The 19,470-nt window shown below is 38.9% G+C and overlaps 1 protein-coding gene across 9 annotated transcripts in view; it reads right to left on the bottom strand.

The window, feature by feature from the left end:
- Positions 1 to 19,470, bottom strand: part of LOC140185804 (fibroblast growth factor receptor 2-like) — a 191,566-nt gene that overhangs the window by 73,434 nt on the left and 98,662 nt on the right. For 7 of the 9 annotated variants that reach the window (XM_072239510.1, XM_072239508.1, XM_072239512.1 and 4 more), the window contains 2 exons: positions 3,660 to 3,929; positions 1,507 to 1,581 (listed from right to left, as the gene is read on the bottom strand). The exons of 1 other annotated variant lie outside the window; for it this stretch is intronic. In XM_072239510.1, the coding sequence (XP_072095611.1) occupies positions 1,507 to 1,581; positions 3,660 to 3,929 (345 nt within the window). The remainder of the gene's footprint in view (positions 1 to 1,506; positions 1,582 to 3,659; positions 3,930 to 19,470) is intronic. One more of the 9 variants, XM_072239516.1, reaches the window with a different exon arrangement.

The following is a 19,470-nucleotide window of genomic DNA, read 5'->3' as shown; positions in this document are numbered from 1 at the left end:
TGCTCCGACCAAACATCAGAATGGGGAGCAAATGTGATCTAAGTGACTTTGACCGTGGAATGATTGCTGGTGCCATACAAGGTGGTTTGAGTACATCAGAAGCTGCTGATCTCCTGGTATTTTCACACACAACAATCTCTAGAGTTTACAAAGAATACTGTGAAAAACAAGATAAAAATTCTGTTCTATGGGTGAAAATGCCTTGTTAATGAGAGACATCAGAGAGAAGACTGGCCAGAAGAATGGATGAAGCTGACAAGGAAGGCAACAGCAACTCAAACAACCACACGTTACAAAAGTGGTGTACAAAAGGGCATCTCTGAATGCATGACTCATCAATCTTTGAACTGGATAGGCTACAGCAGCAGAAGGCCACAAACATACACTCAGTGGCCACTTTATTAGGTATAGCCTGTGCCTAATAGAGTAGCCACTGAGTGAATATTCAGCAACATACAAATCTGTGGAATTTCTCATCAGTTCCTAATTTTCAAAGGCCGTTTCTGTCATAACCAATATGGCAAACTGGCAACTCCTTCCCAGCTCTGCCCCAAGAGAAGATCAACATTATGACCTAGGACCTGTCCCCAAATTGTGCTGTTCAACATGTGTTAGCCACTGCAACAGGTAAGGGTTGCCAGATGCAACAGCATGAGTAAATTGAACTCATATATGGAACTTCCCCACAGAAAATGGCATTTATCTTTAAATATGCTATGCAAATCTTTATTCTATTATAAACAGCCATCTAGTTATTCTATAGTAAACAATGGAGCTGTTTTTGAATGGAATTAGTTGACAATGATGATAGTTGAAAGGGGGATGTTTCTACAGGTACAAAAAAAACTGTCCAGTTTTTCCAGTAGTGCAACAGATCTTTAATGTCTAACTGCTAATGTTTAATGTTTAACTGCTTTAATATACAAATGAGACTGTAGATCAACTACTGAATAATACTTTGATAAGCAGTGATTTCAGTTTTATATTGCAATGTGATCTGGTGCAGGTTCTAAATCTGCAACTCCTAGCCATAAGGGAGAAAGCTACAAATAACCTTCAACCTGTTTTATTTCCTTTTAATTCTTTTCAGAGTTATATCATATGAAGTGGCTTCCGGAAGCTAATTCCCTGTCAAAATTAACCTATCATGAACAAGGCAGACAAACTGGACATGATAATGGACTCCAAAAAAGTACACAATTACTAGATAAGAGTAGGCACATCCAGGATAATCTTCAACATCATAAAGTTTTTGTTTTATTCCTTGGTGTAATAACAAAATTCATGCCACACTTTCAGTTAAAGTTCCCCAGAGCAGTATAATGATGGTTGCAGGATAAAAACATTATGTGCACTTGAAACAAATAGTATTTTGCAAATGTTTATCTGCTTAGAGTTTTAGGTCATCAATTTCATATATATGAAATTAGATATACCTGTATGACTTTATGCACTTGCTGACTTAATTATATGAACCTACAGTCTATCTCCTCAGCCTGTACTTACTTATCTTGTTACCATCAATGGTTGTCTCTTCTGACCCATCACTATCCTCTTCATCGTCCCCTGAGGAAATGGCATCTGGAAGAAAACCATAATCTGTAATCTTCTCAGGATTATGGAAAAATCAATCGATGGATATTTGTAAGGTAGTTCCAAAGCATTTCTTTCTCCCTAACTATGTCCATATCATCACTGTTGGCCGAAGGAAAATAATTCTACCCCTACTGATTTGCAGTATTAACTAGGTAAAAATAATTAAATGTCAATATCCAATGCAAGAGCACAAGAATTTAAGAGCAGGAGTAGGCCACCCCTCCTCAAACATACCTGACCATCCAATAAGGTTATAGATGTTCTATATTAGCCTCAATTACCTTTCTGTACCAGTTCCTCATAACCCTCAATCTTTCAAATATTTACCTATCTCCAACATAAATATATCTTATGATCTGACCTCCACAATCTTTGCAGGTAGAGAATTCTAGAGATTCACTCAGTTTGAGAGAAGAAATTTCTATGCATCCAGTCTTAAGTGACTGACCCCTTAATCTTGTAGGTTTGTTTACTTGTACAGCACTCTCCCACTCGCGAAAACAACGCAACATCTTCTCTGTCAAGCCCCCTTACAAATTTAATTGTTTGAATAAGGTCACCTCTTATTCTTCTATATAAACTCAATACCAAATTATCTAGCCTCTCTAAACAGGATAACTCTCTAATTCCAGGAAGAGCTTGATGAATCTCTTTTTAACTGCTTCGATTGCTACCATATCCTTTTTTTTAAGGTAATAGACCAAAACTGCAGAGAATTCTAGATGTAGTTTCACTATCACCCTATACAATAACAACAAATCCTCCCTAATCTTAAATTCCAGCCCCTTCACCTTAAAGGACAACATGCCATTTGCCTTCCCAATTTTTTGTTCGACCTGCCTGCTAACATTTGTGAGTCATGCACTAAAACACCTAGATCCTTTAGATAATGATCGATAGTTTCATTCCTCTTAAGGTGCTTTGTTTTCCACATATTAAACTCCATTTGCCGAGTTTTCACTCCATCACTCAATCTATATCCTGATTGTGAATCGCAATGTCCTTATCACAACATGCCCTACCTATACATTCTTATCATCAGCAAATTAAAAAACGTTATATTTTATTCCCACTTCCTGGTTTTAACGTAAGTATTTGTAGGACAAGAATATATCTTTAGGTATTCTACATCCTTTCAATCTGAAAAAGACCCATTTATTCACACTCTTGGTTTTTTATGTGACAACCAGTTTTCACTCCAATACATCAGGCTCTTGACATATGCACATATGCATCAGCCTTTTATGTGGAACCTTGTCAACTGCCTTTAGAAAAGCTAAATGCATTACACAATTTTTTCTATTAACTCTTCCTATCATATCCAAGATTCACTATATACATTACATGGACCTGTATCATCTTTGATTATTTAAATTGTTCCTTCCAAAGCCAAGCATAATTTTCAGAATTAAATACTCCCAACTTTGCATATTGGAAAAACATGGAAGATGCTTACAATAATTTACCTTCAGTACAACTCCAACTCAGACAAATGAGCCAAGTTAAGGAACTAACTTTAAGGGCTAATCATGTTTCAAGTGCTATCTCATAACAAGAATGCACATTAAAATCAACAATCACTAGGAAGATCTTTATGAAATGTACAGATTGATTATTCAATCTTGAGCAGCCCTTTGCAGATGCAAAGTAAATCGCTACCTAAAAATATGTTTTTCTTTTCTCCAAACAAAAACTGAAATGACTAGCATAACTAAAATGTATCTACCAGCATGATCTGACATGACTTTTATTTGTTATTATTTTGTCCTGTATTATTGTAAAATGGACGAGTGCAGAAACAGAACAAGTCTTAATCCAAGAACAATATGATTCTTTTTGAAATCTGTCATTCCCTTAATCCTGCTTTGCAGTCTCTCAGTTCGGCTTTCAACTTCTATTTTTCCACATTGCCAACACCACCCTCTGCATCACTAATCCCAACCATAAACACAATCCCTTCCCCTCCACCTGTCATCTTCAACCTCTGACCCAAAATTATGCCTGGAGAGACAACCGAGATAAAGGTTGAACTTTGTAGAATGTCTGGTTGAAATATTACTCACCTGTAATGTTTACAATGAAGTATACAGTACCACTGCCTACTGGTCTATTTGTGGTACAAGCATAGAGGCCCGAATCCTCATGTGTGGCATCACTAATTTGTAAGTACTCTCTGATAATATAAGTCTTATTGTTGTGCCCTATTTGTTGCCCAACTTTAGTCCAAATGATGTTCTGTACATCCTCTTTCAAAGGACATTGCATTTGAAGCAAATCTCCTGGATGCGCTGTGTACACTTCAGGCTGAGAGATTTGGTAGATTGATGAAGGCTCTGCAAAGCAAGAAAAAGGAAGGAATGGGAAGGAAAAGGATAGTTGCAATATTGGTCAGAAAAATCTGACTTCAGTTGTTGCCCCATTTTGCTTTAGAAAAAAAGCAATAATGAGCCAAAAGTTAACATTGGAAATTAAACAGCATTGTCGTTAGACTCACTGAAGATGATTTTAAATCTTTGCAAAAATTGAAAACAGGCGATACAGGAAGTCCATGGAGAGGAAATGGAGCAAAGCATAACAAAGCAGCCAATCTGGTATCACTCATTTTACCCAATTACTGAAAGATAAATTATCACCATTCTCATTGCTTACATGAGGAGCAGAATGCATTAGATATAACGCTCATCTATGTAGGAATAAAATCATAGCAAAACTACAAAAAGAAATTGGTTACAAATTCCCCACAAATTAATATTTGTTAAGAGTTCACAGAAAATTTAAAACATGGTAATGTAATTATTTGGTAACATACTGAACTACATCCAGCAACTTTGCCATGATATGCAACTGCTTTTCTTACTTATCAGAATAATTTCTAATTTGCAGCTATCCTTATTAATGAAAAGGTGTTAATCAACATGATATTGTAAAAGCTTCTAGACTATGAAGATAATTTCAAGGTAAGCCATTAATAACATCAGTTGGTGCATCTCACAACATGTGCAGATACATGAGCATCAAATCATATCCGAAGTTAAAATGTTGGAAAAACAATGGGAATGGATCAATTATCTTGCCTCTGCAGAATAGCCTTAAATAACTAAAAAGAATTTGAAAAAATTATTTGTCCCAATCTCATTCCTCTGCCTTGGAAGTGGAACTCATCTTGAATTCTGGCTGCCATTAGGAAATAAAAGTACTTCTACAGGTGCGAGATAGTAAGTGACCAAGAATTGCAGAACAGGTTTTCTAATTTTACCCAGTAAATGATGGGTTTGTCCTGCACTCCGTGATGCTCCTGATCTGAATTATAATGAGTCAGAAAGGGAAGATCAGAAAAATTGCAGAGAACATTCTCCCAATAGACGGATAAGGATATACGGTATGTAGGAGCTAACATCAGATGGATAGTCGTTGCTGAGCCAATACCCAGTTCCAACTGATGAATGGTTCAGTAAAAAGATTTCCAGTGTGCTAATACTGAATGTGTGTGGGAAAGCTATATTATAGAATTAAGAACAAAGATCAACTTAATATACCATCCGTATTTTTCCAGACTATGCAGTACAAATTACATAGTGAACTTGAGAGGTCTTTATATTTTTAGTTCAGTCTTTCATATCTGACTAAGTTATAAATCTGCATAAAACACAGAACTCATTTTCTAACAGAATGACATCCATTACAAGAAACCCATCTGAGACATGTCATTTTAATTAAGCTGTAATTATGTTAAGAAAATTACTTCTGGCCTTTCAGGTTTCAACAAGGAACTGCTGTAATGAATCACCAAGTATTGCTTGCACTACACTTCATGAAGACTGTGTGAGGCAATCTGATATGACTGGTGTCTACATTCCCAATGATAAAGTGACTGCAGAATTACTTTTAATTGCACTCTGGGTGAACAAGCCTTGAAGGAACAACATTTCATAAGACGAGTTTCTTCAGAGATGTGAAAACAGTAATTATTCATTGCAGACTCCCTAAGCAATAAGCTCCATCTCCCTACTGTCAATACTTTGTTACAAATTAGTAAGCTCTATTTTTAAACTTCCTACACAGAACCCTTCATACTTTAATTGATGTACTTTTCTCCATCACTGCTTCCTCTCCCACCCATTTCGCATATACACATGGTACAACAGCAATTGTGTATTTACGGTTTCCTGGAGATGCATTCAATCTTGCTTCCCCCATTTTTTAAGATTAAGCTTTATTTGTCACATGAATAATTGAAACATATAGTGAGATGCACTGTTTTGCGTCACAATCATAGCAGGCTGGATTGCTGGGGGCAGCCTGCAAGTGTCGTCTTGCTTCCAGCTGCAATATAGCACGCCCACAACTTACTAACCCTAACTCATACGTCCAGATAATGTTCCAGTTTCAAGTTTTATCAGCATACAACTATGTTTAATCTACCAACACACTTCGCTGCTCATAACTTCTGTGTCACTATTTTACATCAAGGGAATCAATACTGATCTTGTGATATGAAAACTGTTTAGTGCAGAATGTTTCAGTGAGGACAAAAGAACTGTAGGGGTTGCAAGGCACATTTGAGGATATGCATTTCAAATACATTTCTGGTAACCTGCATGGTAAAAAAAAAGGCAATTGTCTCAAAAAGAATCCACATATGCTACCTACCATGTGTACATGAAAACATTACATTTAGTTAAAACGTTGAAATGTGATCATGGAGCTCAGCACTGTCTACTTAATGAAGTTTAGCAGTAGCAATGAATCAATTGGATTATATATTTCAGGAGAAAACTCAAATTGTTTGCACAATTTATTTCCAATCTAAATAATATTTCCCAATAGTAATAACTTGTCTAGTTGTTATTTTTAGTTATGGAATCATAAAATTAAGCACTGTTACTTTCCTGATTGCTTTTCTCACTATGCACAAGTCCAATATGTTTATTTAATGAATTAGGGTTATGGCATACCAACAGAATCAAAAAACAGTGTGAAATCAGCAGAATCCAAACTCAGAAATCTTAGGCATACAAATCAAAATCAGCCACTATCAATTAATAAACAAGCTAGCGCAGGGTGAAAGGATCAGGGAATGGTCAAAGAAAAAGGAAGTTTTTTTTACAAGGTGCATTATTCACAAATTAAATCAGATTATCATGTACCGCCTTTAAATAGAAATCTTTCCTATTAAGACACCACTTTTGATGGGACCCATAAACCTGAGGAATATTTGGCCTCCAGTTCTGTATGCGAATTACCTCTATCAACCAATAAAATTCACCTCTTCAAGCATGCTTCATAATAAAGAGATAAGGATTAAAGATTAGCCTTATTTGTCACATACATCAAAACATACAGTGTTGTTGCATTATATGAAGCAAATCATATCAACTAGCATTGTGCAGGGCAGCCCACAACTGTCTCCGTACTTCTGGCGTCAACATGCCTAACCATACACCTTTCCAACGTGACAGGAAACTGAAGTGGCCGGAGGAAAGTCACGGGGAGATCATACAAACTTCTTACAGTCCACAGTAAGAATCAAGCACCAATCTTACAGCTGGCACTGCAAAGCTCTGCATTAACCACTAAGCTACCATGCCAGTTTAACACAGCGTACATGTTTTCCTTATAGTTTAAGTACCATGCTACATAATTGAAAACTCTTAAGTGTATAGTTTCGCTCAGAAAAAATTATTAGACTCTTCAGTAAAAACACTATTAATAAATACCAGCCCCAAATTAATGGGTTCCCTATTAGAAGTTCATCTTGAGCTTTTCTGTACTAAAAAGTGTCTTGCAATATTAATTTAGATTAGGATGGTCTTCAACAAATTTTCTTTAAAAATTTTTATACACTTAATAAAAATAATATTGTTTACTTAGTCTTACTATCATATCTTCGTAATTCTTAAATGATAGTTCTAGATAACTGGACCTGGTGGATTGACCATGTGAACTATCACTTTTGGCATACTTGTTTTTTAGTTTTGACATAATGTGGTTCAACTCTATTAATCTGCAACATTCTTAATTCTATATGAAAGTTGTTCTTTTTCTAAATGGACTGAAGTTTCAGATAAAAAAGTTGAAATGTGAGACTTTGAAATTCATTCTATGTAAAGGCAGAACATCAGCAACAAACAAGTATAAAATATTTTGTAACAGGATTAAACTTGCATTTATATCAAGTTGGCAAAAGGATTTTATGGAAAAACATGTTTCAGGGTTATCAATATTTAAATGGTAACTAAAAAATGACAAGTTAAGAAGTGCAACAGAACACGCTTCAGTGAACCTCCAAATTTCCCTTCAAAGAAGCCAAAATACCACAGATGCTGATCTAAAATAGACATATACTACAGATCATATATTATTTGTGAACAGAGAAAGAAGAATAATTTAGCAGAATAGTGCACTTGTGAAATACAGCAGAGCAGTCAGCAAGTCTGAGCTTCCAGGAACTCCCCGTTATGTCTTCCTCCACCAATGCTGTCGGATCCGCTACGAATTGTGTTTTAACTCAATCCTTCACTTACAAGTTTTATAATCATGCAATCCAGAGAAGTGCAAACTACCAAGGAATAGTCATAATACAGTATCATACTCCACCACAGCACAGAAAGATGATCTTCGGTCCATCTTGTCTATGATATCACTCCGTTCAACCGCACACCTCAGTGCTCTATCATTACCCTGGTTTGTTCACCCAATCTCCAACACCTCACACTTGTCTGCATTAAAGTTCATCTGCCATGTTGCAGCCCAGTTTCCCATCTGGTCCAGATCACTTTGCAAACTTTGACAGTCTTCCTCACTGTCTACTACACCCCACCTTTGGTGTCATCTGCAAATTTACCGACCCAGTTTACTAAATTATTGTCTAAATCATGAGTATCGATGATAAAGAACAGTGGACTCAGTACTGATCCCTGAAGCATATCACTAGTCACAGGCCTGCAAATAGAAAGATTACTATCTACTACTACTCTCTGGCTTCTCCCACTAAGCCAACACTAATCCATTTAACTATTTCATCCTGAATGCCAAGCGACTTAACCTTCTGGACCAGCCTTCCATGTGGACTTTTTCAAAGGCCTTGCTAAAGTCCATGCAGACAACGTCAACCTCCTTTCCCTTCAATCTTCTTGGTAACCTCCTCAAAAAACTCTGTAAGATTGGTTGGACATGACCTACCATGCTCAAAACCATGTTGACTATCCCTAATCAGACCTTGTCTATCAAAGAATTGATATATTCTGTCTCTTACAAACCTTCCAATAATTTAGCTGCAATTTATTTGCCAGGCTTGCCATACTATAATTTCCCAACTTATTCTTAGAGCCTGTCTTAAATAACAGAACAACATTAGTTATCCTCCAGTTCTTTGGCACTTCACCCCTGGCCAAAGACATTTTGAAAATCTCTACCAGAATCCCTGAAATTTCTGCACTAGCCTCCCACATGGTCCTAGAGGCACTGGTGATTTATTCACCTTAATTCACTTCAAGGCAGAAAGCACTTCTTCTCTGTAATCCAGATCCGGTCCACGACTTTACGACTCTTTCCTCAGATCTACAGAATGTGTCTGTCTTCCGAGTTAATCCAGATGTATTTAAGATTTCCCCCATCTCTTTCGGTTCCATGTATAGATGAGCATATTGATCTTCATGAGAACCAATTTTGTCGCTTGTTGTCTTTTTGGTCTGAATATAGCTATACAAGTCCTTAGGTTTCTCTTTCATCTTATCTGCAAGAGCAATTTCATAATCTCTTTTAAGCCCTCCAGATTTCTCTCTCAAGTGTTCTCTTGCTTTCTTATACTCCTCAAGCCCCTTTGATCCCAACTGCCTATGCCTGATATGTGCCTCCTTTTTCTTTACCAGATATTTGCCTTCTTTTCCTTTACAGTATAGTGCAGACATATTCAATAAAACATTAGCTAAACAAATATATTTATCCATGCAGAAAAATGACAATCAAAGAATGGCAAGTGCAATTCAGTCTGCTCTTTAGCTGGAAGTCTGGAGGAACTGTAGAAGTACCTGTGATTCTGCTCGCAAAACTTTTGCATGTTACAAAGGAAAACGGGTAACAGGCTGTTAAGAGATTTCCTCCTCGGCTGTAATTCCATCATCAAGGAATTGGCAGAAGCAGTCACATTTACTATAGACAGGAAGAAGCATGTACTCCAAAACAACTCCAAAAATCTACAACCACAGAGACAGGACACAAGTGCCAAATACTACAGAAGTCCACTGTGTACGAGTAATATTTATAGCTTTATATTCTTAATGCAATTACTTTGTTACCTTTGAGCTCTTCCACATGTTAAAACTATCCTATTGATGACCGAAAACCGAACAATTGAAGACTTTTTTTTGAATAGGCTAACTAAGTGGCATACTATTAGATAATTGTATAAAAGTCTAAGATATCCTCTCAGGGGAAGAGATTGAGCAGTAGTTGGCAGTTCTGTAGCAAAATGCTGGCAGGCTCCAGGCTGTTTGTCAGCCTGATCTGAACTCCTGGTTCACCACTGCACCCAGGGGAATTCCATAATGAACTGAACTGAAGGGTCAGATGCACTTTATATCTGGCTCCTCAGCTTTACATGGACATTTTTAGTGCATCCAGCTTCACAGAAGTTGCCAAAAAGACAACTAGAAGGTAATTGTTTTAAAATACTTATTTCAATTAATATTATTTTTAATTAGTTCAATGTGTTTACTTCAGTCTACTGTAAAAATCTGGGAGCTAAAGTTTTTATTTTATTTTCTGCAGAAGTATTAAATTGCCCATTTTCTTTCCCTCTATATACATTCCTCAATGAGGAAACATGCATTGCTTCACCAAGAACAGAATAAAGCTAGAATGTATGCCTGATCTTTCAACTTTTCAAACTGAAATTAACAATTTTAAATGATGAACCAGGCATGCAAATTGCTGTATTAAAGAGGTTACTACCTCTTAATCTAACAGGTTAGTAACTGCAATTTATTTAAAACCTTCTATTGAAAGGAAAAGATGGAAGCTTCTTGTTGGTTTGATTTATTCAATATCTAGGTTTCAGCATTTTTTTTTGTTGGGAACATTTTATTGACATTTCGACCAAGCTGCATTGGTAAGCACTCGAGCAGATGGACGCCACTTCTAGCAGCCAGAACAACAGCAAAAGATGAAGTACACTAAAGAGATTTCGAACCTTGTGTAATGGCATGAGAACAACAACCCAGCCACTAACATCAACAAAACAATCGAGGTGGTTGTTGGCCTATGAAAGTGGGGGGGGGGGGGGGGGGAGTAGGGGTGAACACAACTCTTTCTTCATCAATACAGCTGCTGTAGAGATGGTGGACAGCTACAAATCCCTTGGCATTCATATCACCGGCAACCTCACCTGGTCCTCCACACTCATGTGATGCTCAAGAAAGCACATCAGTGTATGTATTTTATGAGGCATCAGAGAAGATTTGACTTGTCCACCAGGATCTCTTTGGACTTGTACAAATGCGCTATAGTTAACATCTTGATCAGTTGCACCTCAGCCTCTCTTCACAACCGTGCTTCTCTGGGCTGAAGAAACCAGTCAATAGTGATCAACACTCCCCCGTCGATCACAAGCTCCTTTTATCCAGATCATCTTCACAGAATGCTGCTTCACAAAGGCTAACCACATCATTCATATGTCTGCCATCCTGACCGTTCCCTTTTCTCTTTTCCTCCTTCTGGAAACTGGTGCGGGAGCTTGAAAGTCCTGATGACCAGACTCAAGAAAGGCAATTTCCCCACTTCTTTCAGATTTCTGTACCAATCACCTTTTTTACATTCCTTTCTCAGCACTGCTGCCTCATTTTTGAAACCTTAATTCATCCTTTCCCAGTTACTGTTACTGTCACTTTTATACTATTTTTCCTACTTGTTCAGACTGCACTCCTATCTTTGCTCCATTCTGCTGTTTTGCACTTGCCACTGCACCCATTCTTGTATATTTATTATACCGTGTATAATCTTTGCTGAGTTGCACACGAGCAAGGAATTTCATTGCACCTTGGTGTATGTGACAATAAACTAACCTAATGAAAACTGTTCATGTGCTGTATGTTGGCCTAATAGGTCTCAGGAAGATGCAAAAGATCCCAATCCATGATTTCAACAAAAGTTGAGACATTATTCCCAGTGTTTTGGTGAACATTAACATCTTTGAACTAACGAAACTAAAACAGATTTTCTGGTACTCATCACATTAGTTGTTGCGGGTGTTAGCTAAGTGTGAATTGACTGTGATGTTTCCAACATAGCAACAATGATTACCCTTTGAAAGTAGTTCACTAGCTGTGTGTTTTAGGGTGGCCTGAGTGCATGAAAGGTACTGCTGCATCAATGTAAGATACAGAATGAAAGAAGCTGGAATGGTTGCTATTGCTTTGCCCTTTGAGGAAATCATGACGATGCCTACTCCACTTTGCTATCCTATCCCCAAATCACTTGATTTTCCTGCATTCTAACAATGTATTGAATACTGTCTTGAATATTTTCAATAACCAAGCAACCACAGCTTTGGTTTTTGTTATTGAGTTTTTGTATAACAAAATTCTAAAGATTCACAATCTTAAATGAAGTTTTTCCTGAAATCAGATCTAAATGGCTAACTTTATCCTGTCCATGCTTCCAGTCACTACCTTCTACCCAAAAGAATCAAGCAACTAGATTCCAAGTGATTGCTGGCAAGAGACAGCCGAAGCTCAGACCTATTTAGCGTACTCAGACTTTCTTTCCCATTGCTGCTTTGATTCCAGCTTTCCTCCCTCAGAAGAAGGTATCCCAAAGAGAAAGGTTAAGATGAGGGCAAAGGGAAACCATCTCAGTTATTGTTCCTCAGTAAATGACTTAAGAATTCAAGCGAACGCAGGTTTACCAGTTATCGTGGGACTAATATTCAATGTGGATAGAGGTGTGTTCGCTGGGAACAAGGGGGTTTTATAGTTATTGAAATGAATCATTTTACTCCCTGTTCATAATTAGTAGAGGATGGAAAAGGGCAACACAAGCAAATATCCCATATGTATAGCACAACAAGGATATCTGAGAATTCCCACTTAATACACTAACTGCAGGTGGGTGAAACTGCAATATTTTTTCAATCATATTTTAATAATCTAACATGCAATTTTCACCACCAGTATCAATAGGGGTAAAAAAAAGTTGAGACTTTAACAAGGTTCTTTTGAAGACCATGACCTGGAGTTACGCTCTGACTTCGGTTGTGGGAATGGGACCCGCTCTCAGGGCCTCTATATCCCAAGGACGTGGCCTAGAAGACTAGAGTACCTTCAAGGTGCCGGATCTTCATGGCTCTGGAGAGGGGGTGATTCTCAGCTGGTGCCCCCAACTGACGCGTCGTGGAACATCAGGAGCAACGGGTTAGCTGCCGTGAGCAGAAACCTGAGCCTTTCTGGGGCCATCTCTCTGGGCACAGAGCTCAGAAAAAGCGACGCAACAGACTTTTAACATCATGAATCAGCAAGTTGTTTGTTATATCTCCCCTCCCGCTGTGAAACGGGGTCACCTCTTTTTCCCTTATTAGGGGGAGAGAGAGCCTGTGATATGTCAAATTACCAGGTGAACGAGTAGTCTTTGGGGTACTGCAGGTCTGCGTCCTTATTGATGCTTGCTGCACACTTGAGTGCTCAGTGGAGGGTGCTGATGCTTTTTTGCTGATGGGGGGGCTTTGGGGTTCTAACGTTTAACTGTCATTCATTCTTTGGGGCATTCTGTTTTCGTGGATGTTTGCAAAGAAAAGGAATTTCAGGATGTACATTGTATACATTCTTCTGACATTAGATGTACCTATTGAAACCTGTTGAATGTTATAGTGGAGTGACCCAGTAACATAGTGGTTAGCACATGCTTTACATCACCAGCGGCGGGATTCAATTCCCGCCACGGTCTGTAAGGAGTTTGTATGTTCTTCCCGTGACCACGTGGGCTTTCTCCAGGTGCTCCGGTTTCTTCCCACAGTCGAAAGATGTACTGGCTGGTAGATTAATTCGACTTATAAGGAGTTGGTTGGTGCTTTTCATTGTAGCATTTTTTTATTTTACTACTTTTACTCAGTTGTGATACTAACTTTGACAAACATGGGCTTTGTATAATTTCTCACACCTGGATAATACAGCAGGGGGTGAGCAGAGTGCAACACAAGTCTCCATAATTCCAAAGACATCACAATATCAAAGAAAACTGTTTATAGATTTACGACTTTGACTGCACTTTGTATATTGCAATATTAGAGGATAAACAACTATAACTATGTATTACAAGTTTGTATTGACTGGTATTGATCAAGATCATTATTGGTTTATATTATAAAATCAGCTATTGATTGATTCTTGCACAAGGCTGGCATAATTCCACATTACTAGTACAAATTCTAAGTGATGGATTAAAACCCTTTATTTCACTATTTACAGGATTGTTGAATACTGAATTTTTGTAAGATGTATGACAACTCCTGACTGTGGATTTTGATCAATCACTAGACCTCAGTTGGTAATATCACATTAAAGGTATCTGCCTTGGTTGTTACATGAGATCTACAGTTCCTTATTTATTTGTGGTTTAGTCATTTATCAGTTTGTCTGTATTGGCTTGAAGTTAAATTAATGGTCTTCATAGTCCTGGAGTAGAGATAGCTGAAACAAAGAATGAATGTTGGTTCTCATTTAAAAAAAATCTACCAGAGAATATCACTATTAGGCCCCTTTAAGTGAACCAAATTATTACAAAGACTTTCATGTTTTTGCTTCCTGTTGTTTTAGTTGAAATGAATGCTGGTGCTTTCATAGGATGAATTGATTGGAGGAGTTTCTGAGCCAGGCAGTACAAGGGGCTGTGGAGAAATGTAATCAACTGTGTGTTAACGCCTCTCCCTTGCACCATCAATCTTACTCACTATTTAACATCAGTTCCATGAAGCATTGTCAACATGCATTACATAAATAAGCATTGAAAAAATTACTTGAAAAAACTAAGCATTTACATTTAGGAATAACATTTTATGGATTTATAAATGATAATCATTGCTTGCAACATGGCCTGTTGAAACCTGTTTAATTCATCTGTCAAATATTAATGAATTAAACTTTAGTCTTGTTTGAAATTGTCTGAGCCAAGTTCATGTTTTGAATCTTTTTTGAAAAAATTGACTTGGTCTGATGTCTAATGGAGAAGGCAGGTGTTCCAGGCTTCCTTGAGTGCATGTTAAACTCATTGTATAGCATGTTCATGCCAGGCTTGTTTTTCTCATTTCCTTATTTATATCTTCTCCCTGGCAGTTTCACAAATAGCATTCACAGATGAATTTAGCCTACCCATTTTGAATGGCTAGGCTAATTTATACATAATCTGCTCTTAATTAGGAGATGAAGGAGAACGTGTAGATTCTGGTCTTCTGGGAAGATTAGAGCGTGCCAGAGGAAACCAATGATAACATAATCATGTCCATCTTCATAAAAGAAGTCAGCAATAATAACACATGAAGTTTCTGCTGGCTGGCACAAGGAAAGTCGTTGCAAGTATCCTTCTCAACTGACCCCTCCCTATTGTCTCTCTTTATCAGCTAAACAGTGACATGCAGGGTGATTCAACCTGTGAAAAAAACTACTTCTGACATCTCCCCTATACTTTTCACCAATCACTATGCTGTAAAAGATGCTGGCTGTATACTCTGCCTATGCCTCTCACTATCTAATACACCTCTATCAAGTCACCTCTCATCCTCCTTCACTCCCAAGACAGAAAAGCCTCAGCTTGCTCAACATCTCCTCATAGCTACGCTCTATAACCCAGGCAGTATCCTGGTAAATCTCCTCTGCACCCTCTCTAAAGCTTCCATATCCTTCTTATATGAGGCAACCAGAACTGAACACAATATTCCAAGTGTGGTCTAACCAGAGCTGCAACATCACCTTGTGGCTCTTGAACTCAGTCCTCTGACTAATGAAGGCCAACACACCATACACTCTCTTAACCATTCAATCAATTTATGTGACAACCTTGAGGAATCTATGAACGTGGAACCAAAGATTCCTTTGTTCCTCCACACTGCTATAAATCCTGACATTAACCCTGTTTTCTGTCTTCTAAGTTCGGCTTTTCAACGTGCATAACTTCACACTTTACTGGATTGAACTCCATCTGCCACTTCTCAAACGAGCTTTGCATCCTATTAATATCTCATTGTAGCCTATGACAATTTACAAGCCCACCCTTTTACTTCCTCCTGTATGTCATTTATAAAAACACAAAGAACCGAAGACCCAGAGCAGATCCCTACACCAACAACTAGTCACCGATTTCCAGTCAGAATACGCTCCATCTACTACCACCCGCTGCCTTCTATGGGCAAGACAATTCCAAATGCCTCCTGACTTTCTGAATGAGTCTACCATGGGGAACCTTGTTAAATGTCTTATTAAAATCCCTATACACCTAATCCACCACATTACCTTCGTCAATTTGTTTTGTTACATCCTCAAATCAATCGGGCTCGTGTGGTGCAATGTGCCTCTCACAAAGCCATGCTGAGTACTCTTAATCAGACTATGTTATGCTTCTCCAGATGAATTCTATAGCTATCTCAGAAGCTACAGACCTGGAGTGAAGTCAAGCCACCGATGTAAATTTGCCTAAGTAAAAAGTATAGTCGTCATTCTGAATAGAAATATTCTAGCATAATGTTGTAGGTAAATGTAATGACTACCTTTGTAACTTTCCCACTATCCCTTCCACCCCCAAGTACAATTCTGTTCTGTATCCTTGAGAAACAAGGAAAAATCAAAATGTGGGTAAATGTACATTTCTCCAATTTGAAGGTTGATTATAGTAATATGATTTTTTTTGTTTGTTTATTGAGATACTTTGCCCTTTGACTTGTGTTGCCCAGCAACCCCCAATTTAACCCTAGCCTAATCATGGGATAATTTACAATGACTAATTAATGAATGGACAAGGTAGTCACATAGGGAGCGATCCCTGCGTAAAGCAGGAAGTGGGTGGGGGGGATGGGGAGATGTGTTTGATGGTGGAATCGCTCCCTACACGACTCCACTGTCCATTTGTTCCTCCCCACTGATCTCCCTCCTGGCACTTATCCTTTCAAGCGGAACAAGTACTACACTTGCCCCTACACCTCCCCCCTCACTACCATACCCTAAACAGTCCTTCCAGGTGAAGCGGCACTTCACCTGTGAGTCTGCTGGGGTCATAAACTGTGTCCGGTACTCCCAGTGTGGCTTCCTGTATACTGGTGAGACCCAACGTAGATTGGGAGACCGCTTCACTGAGCACCTACACTCCATCTGCCAGAAAAAGCGGGATCTCCCAGTGGCCACCCATTTTAATTCCACTTCCCATTCTAATATGTCTATCCATGGCCTCCTCCACTGTCGTGATGAGGAACAACATTTAGGTTGATGGAATAACGCCTTATATTCCGTTCAAGTAGCCCCAAACCTGATGGCATGAACATAGATTTCTCGAACTTCCAATAATGCCCCCCAACCCCTCTTCACCATTTCCCATCCCCTTTTCCCTCTCTCACCTTATCTCCTTGCCTGCCCATCGACTCCCTCTAGTGCTCCTCTCCCCTTTTCTTTCTTCCATGGCCTTCTGTCTCTTTCACCTATCAACTTCCCAGCTCTACATCCCTCTCTCTTCATGTTTCACCTATCACCTTGTGTTTCTCTCCACTCCCACCTTCTAAATGCACTCGTCAGCTTTTTTTCTCTCCAGTCCTGCCGAAGGGTTTCAACCCAAAACATCAACAACACTCTTTTCCATAGATGCTGCCCGTCCTGCTGAGTTCCTCCAGCATTTTGAGTGCGTTGCTTGGATTTCCAGCATCTGCAGATTTTCTCGTTTCTGATTAACAGTTCACCCTTACCATTTGCGGGGATCTTGCTGCACACAAATTGACTGCTAAATTTATACACGTATCCACCCTTCAAAAATCATTTATTCCCTGCAATGCTCCAAAAAATTCAAATAAGTTACTAAGTAAAATCTTGCTTTACATGACTTTATTAATTGATAGTTTTATCAGTAACATAGATCTACATGGGTCTGTGTTATTAATTTCACTTAAGTTGACAGTATTGCTTCAAGACTAAGGGAACAAAAAAATGTAGTCACTGCTCATGTTCCTTGATTCTATACAACCTCCCTTCAGTCTGATAGAGAGTGAATACAAGACCATAAGCAGCATTACTTGAAATAGGTCACCCAGATCCTCAAGCCATTCAGCAAGCCCTTGGCAATTCATTTCAACTGCATCCTCCCTTTTCCTTTAGTGGTCAAAAGTATAGCAGGTCTCTACAGAGAAGATATTTAATGACTGGCTATACATAAATCTTTGAAAGAGAAAAATAAAAGAACATATAATGTTATGTGGATGACAGACTAAGCCAGACAGAATGGATACCTGGACTGGACCACTGAGTGACCACCTGGAGCTGGACCAGGGCTGAATAACCACTCTGTCCACTGAGTGATCCTGATTCCGATACAGTGACCATACAGTCGGATTAGAAGACTGACTGATTGCCTGGAGTCAGACTGCTGAGTGACTTCCGAAGCCAGATTAAGATCAGTCCACTGCAACCACCCAGAACTGGAATACAGAGTGGCCAGTGAGAGTGACCTCCTGGATCAAAGCACAGTACGTCAGCCTGAAGTTTGCCCTCTGACTGACAACCCAGATTTTGACAATGAGTGACGACCAGGAGCTGGATCAAGAGTGACAGCCTGCAGACAAAGTTTTGACTGCTTAACTGCAGCCAGACAGAGTCACTACCCAAAGGGATTTCAATCATCTAAATTTCAACTGTGATTAGTTTATCATGTGGTCAGCACAGACCTGGTGGGCTGAACAGCCTGTAATCAGTATATGCTGTACATTTCTGTATGCGGTATAAAGAAATTTCTCATCTCAGGCCCAAATGTTTGAACTTCTTATTTTGAGACCATTCTAAACTCACCAACCTGGAGAACAAGGTCAGTGACCTTACGGAACCTCTAATTATTTTAATGTCAGCATTATATGCGCCTAAAATGTGATAATCTTATATTTTCAATTAATTGATGTTATAACTTATTAAGTATTCTAAAGCAGCGGTCCCCAACCACCGGGCCGCAGACCGGTACTGGGCCGCAGAGCATGCGCTACCGGGGCGCGAGGAAACGATATGATTTGGCAATATGAGTCAGCTGCACCTTTTCTCATTCCCTGTCATACCCACTGTTGAGCCATTACGCATGCGAGGTCATTACCCACGCGTCATCCATTTCAGCGCAGGAAGATCAACTCCTCGAGCTTGCAAATGACGGCGGGCTGAAAAGTATGTTTGACATAACATCTCTGCCGGCATTCCGGATCAAAGTCAAGGCTGAATATCCTGAGATAGCCATGGAAGCACCGAAAACGTTGCTTCCATTTCCAACATATCTCTGCAATGAATGCAACGAAAACTAAATTGCGCAATAGACTGGACATAAGGAACCCCGTTCGAGTATCGCTGTCTCCCATCACCCTTCGATAGGATCGTTTTGTTGCAGGAAAACAATCCCAGGGCTCCCACTGTTTCAGCGATATTGGTGTGTTGCAATGATTTTATATGTTCATACAGGGAAAATATGTGCTGCGTGTTTATTATCCAAACGATACTTAAAATGTTATGATGCTATTGACTTATATAACTATATAACGATTACAGCACGGAAACAGGCCATCTCTGCCCTTCTAGTCTGTGCCGAACGCTGCTCTCACCTAGTCCCACCGACCTGCACTCAGCCCATAACCCTCCATTCCTTTCCTGTCCATATAGCTAT

Source organism: Mobula birostris, chromosome 21, assembly GCF_030028105.1.
Source record: "Mobula birostris isolate sMobBir1 chromosome 21, sMobBir1.hap1, whole genome shotgun sequence".
NCBI classification, from domain to species: domain Eukaryota; kingdom Metazoa; phylum Chordata; class Chondrichthyes; order Myliobatiformes; family Myliobatidae; genus Mobula; species Mobula birostris.
This window is presented reverse-complemented; position numbering and strand designations above follow the sequence as displayed.